Source organism: Schistosoma mansoni, chromosome 1 (genome assembly GCF_000237925.1).
Source record: "Schistosoma mansoni strain Puerto Rico chromosome 1, complete genome".
In the NCBI taxonomy this organism is placed as follows: domain Eukaryota; kingdom Metazoa; phylum Platyhelminthes; class Trematoda; order Strigeidida; family Schistosomatidae; genus Schistosoma; species Schistosoma mansoni.
In genome coordinates, this window is record NC_031495.1 from 40935014 (window position 1) to 40949686 (window position 14673).

General features: G+C 31.3%; 1 protein-coding gene across 1 annotated transcript in view; it reads right to left on the reverse strand.

Moving 5' to 3' along the window:
* Window positions 1-12949, reverse strand: part of Smp_008190 (hypothetical protein) — a gene marked incomplete at both ends in the record, with an annotated part of 24141 nt that extends 11192 nt beyond the window's left edge. The window contains 2 exons of the mRNA XM_018794437.1: window positions 2204-2253; window positions 12835-12949. Of these exons, the coding sequence (XP_018648850.1) occupies window positions 2204-2253; window positions 12835-12949 (165 nt within the window). The remainder of the gene's footprint in view (window positions 1-2203; window positions 2254-12834) is intronic.
* Window positions 12950-14673: the final 1724 nt, after the last annotated feature.

Consider the following 14673-nt stretch of genomic DNA (forward strand, 5'->3'; position numbering starts at 1 on the left):
GGTTTTCCACGGTGGTCTAGCTTCAATTGACTCATGATCTTAACTATAAAATTATAATCATATTTGCAAATTCATACTGTTTGTTTATGTGTTAAAGATGAATCAAAGAAATTAATTTCGTTATAAATTTAATACATTGTACTTGATTTCATGTTATACAACTATAAAACCAGTTAAATAAAAATAAATTACAAAATTGTTTATCGTAGCATAGCTGTATTCATGTACATAAGAACTTTCGTCTAAATTAGAGCGAATAGTTTCACAGTATTTGGGCGCCAAGTTGATGTAAGACATTAAATAGGAAAGATATTTTTGTAAAATCTCAGCGAATGAATTTGAAGTAAATCCAACGTTTCGCCTGGCATTATGGTCCAAGCTTTTTCAAGGAAATATAATCGAACATCAAATATATTTTTCCCATTTAATGTATTCATCTACATTCTACGGCTATGATTATTACTATGAATGAGATTTAGGAAACTCAGCAGTACTTACAAAGGAAGTTTATTCAAAATTTTTTTAAGCCTTTTCGAACAATGTTTATTTATAATATTTGAGATTGCTCTAGGCACTCAGTTTAATTGAAAAGTTATTTTTAGAGAAAAACATTTTACATATGTAGATAAATATCTATCACCTTTTATGTTATGAATTCATTGGATACTTTTTTACTTGTTAATAAAACTACAAAAAGCATGCGTATGCACCATGCTGATTGTTTTCCTTTGACAATAAAAAAACTATATGCTATGAGACATCAGCTGTTATGTATATTTAATGAACAGGAAGAGTAAAGTTATGTTTAATAATCACTAGGCTTGATTATGATCATTCAACCAATATAAAAAGGTAAGGTAATTAAAAAAACACCTGACAATCATTTGTGTCTTTTCATGTTAACATTAGTCTTAACATTTACTAGTTGCATGTATCCATTTGTAAATTTAAAGGGGATTCACAAAAAGTAATGAGACATCCCTACATAACAATGTCTGAAGATTCTTTGTTATAAAAGGCAGTTTGTATATATTTTCATGAATATTTGCAAGGGTTTTGTATTACTTCCCTTTTGATATTGATTAGTGATTGTTAAAAAATAGTTTATGGCTTGTGAAGCAATAAACTACGCTTCTGCTCACTAATCAAAATATAATAAAACTGTATATATTTTACTTCAGATGAATATATCAGTGTTCTGATGCAACCCCTATTATTTGTAGAATAATCTACTTTTAAGTAATCTCCACGGAGGTTCTGCTCGGATTTTAATCAATTTTTTTGTTAGAAATGTAGTGTGACTAGTTTAGATTTCCCAATCTTATCCTATGGTAATCAGTCTCCTTAGTCAATGATACGTTAGAATAGTCTCTGAATAGGGTGGTAAGTAATATTTCTGACTTTTGAAAAAAATTTATATCTACTCAAGACTGATGAGTATGACTAACAAGGAAGGCAAATTAAAAGTTCTGATTACTTCACTTTCAATTACCATTATTACTGCTATTATTTTCAGCTATTACTATGACTAATATTATTGTTTTTCTAGGACATGGATTTGTGGAGGTTGTTGGATTTTGCTGTTTTACATCACGGACTTCTCCTAGTTAGGCAGCCACAGAAAACCGAGAAGTATTGGACATTCATTGTGTTATAGCAGTGTATTTCTCAACGGTACACATATACGATAGGTCAGTCTATAGAATTTTTATTATTGCTGTTTTACTCTGTGCTTAAGTAATTTCATCTATTTTAAAAATGCATTAACATTCACCATACAATTTCTATCCAAAGAAATCATCTGAACTATAAGAATTCAGATGATCACGTAGCCAGTCTAAATAATTTTTTAATCCCAATATTATGCCTTAATCTATCCTAAAGTAACATTATATAATATATAATAGCGATTGGCATTTTAACTATTTATTTTTGCTATTGGTGATGTGATATTATGTAAATATGAAACAGAGTTGCTAACATCTGAATAGGATCCACGTGGTATAACGAGTTCAAGTTTTTCTGCTAAAATTGTGGTTTCTGGATTGATTAAATTTCTAAAGGGACCTGACTGTATGAAGTCTCTTAAACATCAAGAACACGTGAGTAACTTATTAACAAAAATTAAATATTTTGATGAATCAACAAGTAGATTCAAGAAGAATTTTTAGTGAAACAACATTTAACATATGAAATTGCTCACTTCAATAATTTGATCTCCAGCCTTGAGACCAGCTTTCTCTGCATTACCATCTAAATTAAATGGTAGAAAATGAAGAAACAAAATAAATGGACTTGGGAATCTGAACAAAAATCATGTTATATAATAATTAGAATTCGGTTAAAAGCAAAATGATTACTATCGCCACGTTGTGTTTCTAATCAGTTCTTATTAACCAGACAACTCAATATATATATAGTTACATTCTAGTTGAAATATCAATCTGATATTATTATTGATGGCTTTACTCAATATTACATTTCCAGCACAATATAGAATTCTCAGCAGAAGGTATTTCAACAAGTTCCTTCTACAAAAATGGAAGAAAAATGAAAGAGACTGATAATTGCATACACATAAACATAAGTTATGCAGATAAACCACCTGGAATTAAATGGAATTTTTTTACTGAAGATTTGAATACGTACAATTTTTTTAAAATTAGAAATATGTATAAGAATACAGGTTATTAACTAGGTCAACTGTAACAACCTGTTCGTCATACAGTATATTTGCCAGATGAGGTATTGTAGAGCTTTTACACCTTTGCTTGCGTGCATGGATTCTAATGTATTGACATATCGTTCTACCAGAAGATATACAAAGAGAAAGGTATGAATGAAGTGGACGGTTAGTGTCCGATAAGATAACATCTTCCAGCAGTTTGTAAGACTTTAGTTGTCTATCCACAACCATATTAATAGTGGCCCTAAAAGATTCATCAAACATCCTACTATCTGCCTTTAACACTCTCAATAATACAGCAAGGTCTTTTCTCGAAAGCCAAGGAAAGAATAATGGAGAACATTAATGAATAATAGGTAATATGAAAGAATTCACAAATTATAAGAGTAAATGTTGAGTAATCTCAAAAGCATGCAGCCTCTTCTTTATGTAGTAAGCGAGACGAATGACTTTCTTCTACGACAATAAAACATGAGAAGACCAAGAGAGATCAGAGGAAAAACTTTCGCCAAGATAAACGACTTTTGACACTGTGTTTATCAAAGAATCTCCAATGGTACAAACTCTGTTGGATTCCAACAACGTGTTTAGGTGCTGTTCATGTTTCAGGCTAAGGTTAACAGTTTGATATTTAGATAGGTTAAGTGTGCGACCATTAACAACAGACCACTATTCAATACGAGACAAGAACTCTTTCGTTTCAAGGGAATGTGAAGAGGTAAAAATCAGCATACATACAGTGAGATCGTCCGCATATTTCACAAAAGTATTTTCTGTGGAACACGGCAGATCATGCAGAAAGAAAGAGAAGGGAAGAGGCGGAAGGACAGCTCCTTGTGGCACACCATCAGTCAGTCGAGACGTTGAACACTTTCCTCCAAACACTATTCTATTCTCTTTCAGAGAGTTAAAATATAGCCACTTGGTTATCCAGTTGGCAGTGTTGACGCCGATTAACGTGTTAAGTAGAAGTTGTCTCGGAATAAAGTCAAAGGGAGAAGCATAATCTAGAAAAGTTCATCGAACATACTTCTAACCGTTTTTCAAGCTGAACATTATATTATTATGCAGAACAACAGCAGCATCTAATGTGCCTCTTTTGTATTCGTAAGCAAACTGATAGGGATCAATGTGCTAGTTTAGTGCAGGTTGAAGTGGGAGTATCAGTAATTTCTGCATTGTTTTTAGTAAAGGTGAAGTCATTGCTTTGGGTCTAAATTTAACATTCTTATCGCCAGATACTTTCCTAGATATTGGGATTATCTTTATCTTTCTCCAAATTTTTGGTATGAGGTTATTCGAGAAGAATCTGTCAAAGATGCTGGTGAATGAATAACACAGAATGTCAGCACACTTTTTAAAAAGGAGGTTTGGGATTTCATCAAATCCTAAAAATTGGGACGAATTAAATGACTGGAGACATTTTCGGACATCAGTATCAGTGAAAATTGGAACACAACTATTTTTCAAACTTGTGTATATAGGAAGCATAACATCAGTTGACTGATGTACAAAAGACAAATATTCGGCTGTTTATCGCTTCAAATATGCTTCTCACCTGTGAATTATTTACACAGTTTCCTCATACTTGAAGACTTTTTAGAAGACAGGAATTTCTAAGTAAACGTTGAGTCTAGACGTCTAATTTCCAGGTTTGTTAAACCACTTAACCTTCGAGCTTCAATGAAGCCTTCCTCCTTGTATATTCTTTCTTTTACCTTCCCTAATCGTTTTAGTTGTGGAGAAGTAAGTTGATCAAAACTTATAAAAGTGGTTTGAGGGGGACAATGAATATCAAAACAGAATTTGCGATAACAAGTGATGACATCAACGGTGCTTTCCAATGAACCATCCGTAAATAATCCCCAGTTAGTCGTACACAACATGATTTTCAGATTTTGGATATTTTCTTATGAGTGATTCGTGTATTTGACTTTCAGCATCTGATGTAAGAGTGTACTCTTTCCAAGCTTGACATATACTTTAGGCAGAACACGAATTATACAATGATCAGAATTAAACAGTGTAGCAGGTTTACTAGTTACACATCTACCCACATCATTAATGAAAACTAAGTCAAAATAAGCATCCAAACGAGTGAGTAAATCTGGTGACGAAATGATAAATAGAAGCTACAGTCACATGAATTGAAATCACCGACTACAATTGAAAATGAACCACTGAAGGCAGTAACAACAAATCCAGTGAATTCGTCAGCGAAACACAGATAGTGCAGATGATGTACAGTCTGAAGTCACGTAGGTGTTGGTAACAAACATATCTGTATTTATCCAAGTGTTTCTTACGGCATCTTAAAGTTTAAAAAACTTAAACATGCAAAAGTAGATCGACATCGGTCTACGTTTACAAACGTAGCTACACTACCGCCACACCTTTTCTTATTGCTTGATCAATCTTGACGATAGATATTAAAATCTTGTAGTGATAATAAGCAATCGTCTTGTGAATCATCTAATCAATATTCTTGAATTGTAATTATGCTACAATTATGGCACATGTTTTGACTTAGTAAGAATTAGAGATAGTCGACTTTTCCAATCACTGATCAGCAGTTAGAATTTAACAGTTCCGGAATGCACATCTGATTGATGTTCATTCTCTTCAATGCATATTGTCAGTCATCACGATGTTTGTGATTATACTTTTTTGTACTTTTTAAAGTGATAGAGCGTAAACTTTTTATATACGCACAGGAGTAGGTTATGCGATTAACAGACACGATATTGTGTTTAAATAAAATAAAAAAGACAACTTGTTGAAACATCTAGATGGTAGGAACAGGTAGCCCAGATATTTAAGCAGGCCACCAGAATTGAAAAGTAAAAATCTGATATCACTTAGCCAAGTGATCTCTTTTATCTCGTTATTATAATTATGTACTTTATCATATGATATATAACCTTCAATGTACACATATTTTTAATATGATTATTAATTATACAGTACGAGAAACATAAACAGAGAATAATGTACACAACTGAAGTTGAACATATTAGCATATACGTTTAAATAAAAAAGAAGATAATTTGTTTTATTCTAAATTATGTATAGAAGAACCAAAGGTTATTCATTGATGAGAAAAATCAGCACACTAGAAATAAAGTCATTCAAACTTGTATAGAAAACAAATGGAATTTAATAATGATACAAAAGTACGCCTTAATTGAATGTTAATTTAATAACATATTTCGTTTTAAAAGAATTTGTAGTCTTTAATTGTGAAAAAATAAGATTTTTAGGTGAAAATCACATTCCATTTGTAAACAGGAGAATAAAATTACGATTTACTTAGTATTGTTTGTTTGAATCTTCCCATTGATTTTTAGGACTGCAATTGATCAGTCTCTTATTGGCATATGCGCATACTGTGCGTATTGCCTTGATATAGCCTTAATTCACAAGCATTATAAGCAAAGGTTGATATTGGCTAGCAGTGGAATCCAGGACGCGTGTTTCGCCCCGTTTGGAACTCATCAGCTGGATGTACCTACATCTCAGAGGTGATGTTCAATCTGGGACTCAGTAGCTGAGTGGATAGCGCGATCGCGTTTGAAGCGAACGGTACTGGGTTCAAGTTACAGAGTGAAAATCAACTCTGAAATGCAGGTACATCCAGCTGACGAATCCCAAATAGGATGAAACGCGCATCCTGGATTCGACTGCTAGCCACTATCCATCTTTGCTTATAAATAAAATTATAGTTGGATCTGTTACTTATTTTTGCCTTTTTATTGTCATTATTGTATAGATTTTGACAATGGCATTAATCAAACAAAATTACATTCTATTTGATCAATTTTCATTGTTATAAATAGTTAATTTTAATTACACTTTTATAATTGACCTTTATGATTTTGATTTTCATCACTTTTTTTTCATTCCTAAATTATATGAAATTTTTAACTGTTTCTAGTCTTTATTGAATAATTATAGCTTGTTGTTTATATGTTCTACAACAAACTATGGTATTTTAAGAACGGGTTTTGTGGAGATTTTAGTAATTTTATGGTTCAATTCACTAGTCAATCGAAGCTAGACCACCGTGGAAAACCTGGATGCAATGGACGGCCGATTCGACCTATTGTGGTTCTCCTCAGCAGTGCGTATCCACGATTCCGCCTCACAAGATCCAAACTCAGGACCTTTTTGATCGTAATCAGATGATCACTAGTGACTGGCTTCAAGAGGTATTTCCTGGAGTTTCAATGAGAAGTAGTGAAGAGTAGAGCTCAACCAGGTCTGTTGTAAGATAGTAACTCACTGAAGACAATGGTGGACGGAAACTATGTTATTTGTTAAATTTGATAAAAAACACATTTTTTGGTGCACTGGTCTGCTTTTTATTGGATTTGCCATTTCTATACTTTGAAACTAATAACATTGTCGCACTACTTATAATTACACAAACCATTTATTTCTACTATTTTCTTTTACTAAGGGTTTTGAAGTTAAAGAAAAATTGTCTCTTAAAATATCTCAAAAATTTAAGTACAAGAATTATGTCAGTCTATATTTTAATGGTATACATTAGTTATGATATATTCATATATGCTGTAGATTTCCTCTATTAGTTATGATATTATCAAGATTTTGTATACAACCTACTGATAAGTAGTAATAAACAGGAAAATTGATTTTCAGACTTTCTATAATTTACGATTGATTTTCTTTGCAAATAATACACTATTAGATGAATTATTCAACAATAAAATGTAAGTATAATTCTAAAAACGTTGCAAACTATTTTTTCAATTAAAAAAAAGAAAAAGAATAAGTACTATCATCTTGAGAAATGAAAATATTATTGATTCAATAGACTACTTATAAATTATGTAAAACTTTGATAATAATGAATTATAATCAGAAGGGGTTTTGTGGAGATTTCAGTATTTGCATAGTTGAAATCATGAGTGAATTGAAGCTAGATCACCAGGGAAAACCTGGAAGTACTGGATGGCCGTTTCGTCCTATTATGGGACTCCTCAGCAGTGCGCATCCACGTTCCCGCCTCACGAGATTCGAACCCAGGACCTACCAGTTTCGCGCCAGAGCACTTAACCGATAGACCACTGAGACGGCATCCAATGGTGTTAATGTCTAACTTCAAACAATCCATGAAGTTTGAGCAACCGTTCACCAATCGTCTTCAGTGAGTTAATATCTCACAACAGACGTGGTTGAACTCCACTGGTCACTGCTTCCCACTAGAAATCCAGGAGATATCTCTTGAAGTCAGTCACTAGTAAGCATAATAAATTAGAAAAAAACGTCATATCTATCATAAGTGGTTTAAAATGAATTAAATTTAAATACTTTGATAGTTTACTTTTAAAACATGAATATATATAAATCTATTATAGTCTAAATATAAAAAGGTTCATAAGTAATAATTATTTTATGTTTTTGGGTTATGCATCCTATAAATCATTTTCTTATGTATACACTATTAACTTGATTTTGGTGTATGATGAGTTATTTTTCATATAAATCCAATGTGAATGAATATGCAAAACAAAATATAATTAATTATCATAATTCTAAATGTAATTCTCAATGACAACTAACAATAGTTAGAGAAATAATTAGGATCAGGAGACATGGGACAATTGTTTTTCTTAGTTTCGGTTAGTTATTGATTAGAAAAGATAATTTGACTAGGATTTTACAACATTTTTTGAGCTACAAAATCAAAAATATACACAAGATACTGAGTAATCCCTTTTGTTAGATTTCAATAATTCAAGGAAGGAATAAAGTGATATATTAGCACGATAAATTTCAAGTAATTTTATCAAACCTCAGCTTGATTCACCCCAGTGAAAGACTCTTCAACAGTGTACATGCTTACAGGCTTTCAGTGGTTGTCTAACTACTGTTATTTCGTGGTGTGAACCATATGATTCAGCAACCTCTACAAGTGTCTTTCATTAATATTTGTATGAAAAAGGAAAAGGTTAAACGAGACAAATGAGGACATAGAAAGAAGAAAATTTAATGGGGATAAACGATGTGAATTACATGAATTTGAACTTAAAATTAAGTCAGGCTTTAGCTCAAACGAAAATGTTCTATTTTACGGTCGAATTCCTTAAAATTTATTGCAACATTGTATCACATGGTTCCGATGATCCTTCTACTCAACCGACTGGAAAAATACAAATACAATTAGCAAAGATCATGTTTATTTTATTTGCTTTTCTGTTTTGTTCGAATTTGTATCATCATAAATGATTTTTGATTCAGTTGGCTAGTTTAAATGTTCTTGTTACAGTACAGCTTTTAGTATATTAGACTTATACTACTGAAATATTATAAGTAGCTCAAAGCTCTTTCATTCGATATTAGAGAAAATCCTCAGTGTATTGTAATTCAACCAAGTGTACTCTCTTGTAGAACGTATATGCATTTTAGACAAACATTGTTGAAACATTATGTAAGGTCTTTGTGAATTAATATTAAATTTGCAAGGCAGAAAATATTACATAGATTACTGTGTAGTTAAACTGCATCATATTTTGATTATTTTATCACATTTATAGTAATCTTTTGACAGAAAACCAAAACATATTTATCATGAAATAGGGGAACAAAAATTACTTCACTGTCAAGTATTTTGTATACATATATATTTATTTATGCAAAGGTAGCTCATTTGCATTTCCGCTTAATTTATGCGTTGATAAATGTTTTATAGTATGTCGATTTGATGATTAAACTTATGTAATGTTCAACAGTAATACTAATAATAAACTTGTCGTTTTTTCAAGTAACGATTCCAGTTCAACTTACAGTCTGGTGGTCAGAAGTCTTAGATTCTTAAATTCAGAATACATAAAATTCTACAAGATAACTTTTATAAATAATTAATAACAGCATTAAGAACCATTCAAAACTGGGAAACACGCAACAGCTGCGTAAGCTAACAAAATGATTTTCACTCTCTAGGCTTAAAGAAAAACAAAAGCAGTTAGCATTGTAACTTTGAACAATTTACAAAGTAGTGTAGCTATCGTCACTTTAGCAACTGTCTTATTTTATCACTTGTCGACCTCTAAAATTCACAGAGTTCCTACTAGAACTTTCAGGAAATCATCTAGATAAAGCAAGTGGATACGTGCTAGCTTACTATTATAGATGTAATCACTTTTTCTTTTTACCCTTATCGTTTCAGGCTGTTGCATTAAAATTTTAGAAAGATATAACTAGTTCAATAGCGTTCATATACATTAGTCGTTTAGAGCTTCCCATTAACGTTTAGGACTGTAATTGATCGGTATCTTTCGGCATACGTACCTGCAGGTATATCCAGCTGACGAGTCCCAAACAGGGCCGATGACGCGTCCTGGATTTCACTGCCAGCCACCACCCATCTCAGCTTGAACTTTTAACTAACAGTTATAGTTGAAGATAAACACCAGGTACTCCTTGTTAAAAAAACTTTTTTTAGAAGATTCTCGCTTTAAATTTACAATGGTAATTAACTTTGTTGCAACATGACATACATTTCGAGCTTATAATTCTTTGCAACAATAAAATTTAATGATTGGTAAGGTGATAATTATGGATGCATTAACCTTGAATAGTCATATGCTTTTAAAATGTCAACTAGAATTTTACTGATAAAGATCACTTTTATTGACACTTCAATTGTTTTATATATCAAGTACCAATTACTGTAATCATGTAAAACAATGATATCCCACTAAAATTCCGGTTTCATGGTGAAGTCGCCTTGAATCATCTAAAATTGTGGTGAAAAGTAGACAGAATAAAGAACTATCTCTTAAAGAAAATTTTTTGATAGATTTTACGCTTATCAATCTACATTTTTAGTGATCATGTATAAGACAATGGGTCAGATTTGCAACGGCAAGTAGAAAATTTCTCTTTTTCAAAGACGTTGTGTATGAAAACATCTCTTGATGTCTGCCTGTATGAATGTATGTGTATTACTGACGCAATGCTAGTCTATTTTCTGGTTTCCTTCTAGATTTAGACTACGTTATGCCAAGACAACCAGTTTATTAGTAGGCGACATATTTGAGTAAGTCATTTCGAACAAAGTTTACTAGTTTATTCATTAGGTTGTATAAATTTACCGAAAAGAAATGATTATTTCAAACTACTATCATATATATGTGATAATTTTGATTGTAGCTCGAGCAATCTATATATATTAACTGGTTAAAGGTAGTGAACAGCAAGCCTTGAATTAGGTTTCTTACTGGTTTGTACTAATTAACATGAGAAATTTACAGTTTTGTAGGGAATTAAGGATTCGCGTATAGTTTAAACCATCTGCTGTTAATGTAACTACGACATGAGTTGCTCAGTTTCATGGATTATGCTCAAAGGAAGATAAAAATAAATTAGATAAGGAGAGGTAGTTTTCTATATTCAAAGTAGAAGTAACTTATATGGTATCATCTTCTTGTACTGCAAGAAAGAACAACGATATTCCTTTCATTTCATCTCTAAAGCCTTCATAAATGTTTGTTCCTTGGTGAAACTCTATCTTAATATATTATCTACTACCTATCAGATGAGATGATTTCAAGAATATATTGACAGTAAATTCGATTGCAAACTGATATAACTTGAAAAATCACTGAAAACCGTTGATCATTGATTGGTTATGACTGTTTTAGTTTGAGAATCATTAACAACGCGCAGTTACAATTCTACATGTGATGAGACTTTTAATTTATTTATTGATTGGTTGAAATTTTTTTTGATTCACAACGGAATGTGTCTGAAATGTTAAGAAAAATTTCAATACACTAATATACAAACAACAAAAAGAATGGTGACATAAACATGAAAAGAATGAATCGATGAATGAATAGTGTGTTTCACAGTAAATTCTTATTACTTATATCTTTTTTCATCTTTTCCCGCAGTGTCTCTTAAAAAGAATATTAAAAAACTGGTAGAACAAGGAAAACTGTGTATACAAACAAATGATAATATAAACAAATTGTCTATCGTGTATGTAGATAATAACGCCTTGTAAATAGAAAAAAAAATTAATTCATGATATTCAGACATACACTAGAAGATCAGAGAAAAAAAACTAATACAAACGATAACTAGAAAGGAAGAAGGAATAGGGAATTGTTTTTTTTGGGGGGGAAGGATATAGTAATGATTGAATCACAGTATGTTTAACATTGTTCTATGTGCAATTGTTTGTAAATGATGTTGACTGACTAAAAAACTTTGTGAATCAGTCATTTACATTTGTATGTGTGAATGTGAATAAACAAATGTGTGTAAAAGCGCTTAAAACTTACGAAAACCATAACAACATAAAATTGATATTTTTACACTCGATTATTGAAGTGTTTTTTTACTGCATTTGAATTATTTAACCAACAAAGTAATAATGACATAGCAAACATAGGAAATGCAATACAAATTAACCATTTTGTTTTAATATATCGGAAGAAAATAGAATTTTTGAATGAATCAAAGACATGTATAAAAACTTATTTATCGTTTTTGAATTTAAATGGTTATTTTTGCATTTATTGACGGCCAACTGATTGTGTGAAATTCAGTGTAGTACAGTTGACTAAATGTCATAAAACTATTTATCATACCATTTTTTTTATTTGTTTATAAAGTAAACATATACAGTAGAAAACTTTGGCCATAAAATATGAGGTTTCTTGTCAACAATCTAATTGGTAGCTGTTAGCAGTGCTTAGATTTCCGAAAATCAGGTTATATCATCTATCTATTATTCATAATTTGAAGCAGTTTTGAACTAATATAGGGTATACGTGGAGATTACAGCATTTTCACAGTTTAATTCATGTTGTAACTTTAGCTAGACCACTACTAAATACTTGAAAGCAGTGGACAGTGGTTCCATTCTAGTATAGGATCGTCAGTCTCATAAGTGAATACTTAGTTTCTAGACTACGTCAATAAATTTGCAATGTTTCACGACCATATTCCATTGCCTAAAGTAAATATCTGTCTCACACCAGTCATGATTGAAACTCCACAAGTTATTTCTTATCTAGAAATTAGTCACTCGTGAACATATTTTTATTCAAAGTTCACATGTATATATGCGATGATATGTAAAAATAATGTACAATTATAGAAAAATATTTTACCTTTCCGAACATTATGTACCGATACTGGTTTATTTCCACAAACTCGAAATCCATAACCATATTCATCTCGTTGAACAATTGTTCGAAATTCTAATGCTACACTTTGATTATTCATTGTTGAATTCGTTAATTTTTCTTTCGAATTTTTGTTTTGTCTTAACTTGTCAATCTTTTCTCCGATAGTTTTGTTATTTTGATTATCAGTATTATATTTTTTTATTTTATTAAATTTATTTAATATCTTGGTTCAAAGTCTTCACATGGTGATGATTCTGCAGTACTATAACGACTAGCTGAACTGTTTTCGTCATCATCATCACCATTATTATTATAACTGTCAACGTTATCATCATTATTACTATTATTATTACTACAAGAAGGAAGTGAATCAATTCTATTTTCATTGATTTGCATCATTTTACTGTCATTCTGAAATTCATCAATTTGTCTTTTAATTATCTCATTCAATTCAATATTTTGACTATTCATATCATTATCATGATTAATTTCTGTAGTTGGCAATAGATTTTCTGTAATCATTGAATTCTGTTCAATTGGAGATTCAAGATTATTTGATATTTGTGTAGAACTGAGTTTTTAAAAAAGAAAATTAAGAAAGAAAACGAGAAAAAATAAATTGTTATATAAAGAAATAATAGAAAGCAAACGTACAAGCAATTATGAGTTAATATTATCTGTATTACTTATGTTTTGTTATCTCATTATATGGCGTCATTAGAATATACTTGAACAAGTCTAACTAATATAATACTGGCAAGCCCTTGCATGGAATCGTGAAGGTCAAAGGAGAAGTGGGAGACCAAAGAACATATTACGTCGAGAAATGGAGACAGACATGAGAAGAATGAACAAAAATTGGATAGAACTAGAAAGGAAGGCTGAGGACAGGTTTGGTTGGAGAGTGCTGGTCGGCGGACTATACTCCATTGGGAGTAACAGGCGTAAGTAAGTAAGTAGTGTAATACTGAAAAAGATTACTAAAATAAATTTTTATTCATATTATTTCACCAGTCTTCTATAGATTATACTAACCGTTTTGTAAATATGACTGGATTACCCGTATTTCATGGGAGATTTAAATGTCCTATTCACAAATGGTATATGGACAGAAATTTTAATTTCTGAAGTTAGTAAATATTTAATGATCAAAAAATATCAATTCTGTTTGGGATTGTGGAGATTATTATGTTTTTGATTGAGATCATGAACCGATTGAAATCAAACGACCATTGAAAACCTGGAAGCACTGGATGGCCGTTTCGTCCTATCGTGGGACTCCTCAGCAGTGTACATTCACGATCCCGCTGGCATTCGCGTGTGAGATCGAAGGCCCTGGGCTTGAGTCCCGCGAAATAGATCGTGGATGCACGCTGTTGAGGAGTCCCACAATAGAACGAAACGGACATACGGTGCTTTTAGGTTTTCAATGGTGGTCTAACATTAATCGGTTCATGATCTGAATCAAAATATCAATTCATTTTATCAGAACAGATTTCATGCAGATTTTATTCAAGTTTTTTTTCTAATTTTTTTAAAGACAAGAATGTGTTTTTTTTACTAAGAAAAGATACACTTTTAATAAGCAAATTACTTATATTCTAATATATATACATTTGTTGATTTTACATCAATAACTGGTTTCTACGATTCATTGTCACCCTGATGAATCACATAAATTCATATAGTCGATTGCATAATCATCAATAGGAAACACTTGTCTACTATAACACTGTCATAATTCATCATTCATTTAATATAAACACTAGTAGTTCGTTTATTTATTTATAAAAATTATACAGATGTTTCCAAATAATACTT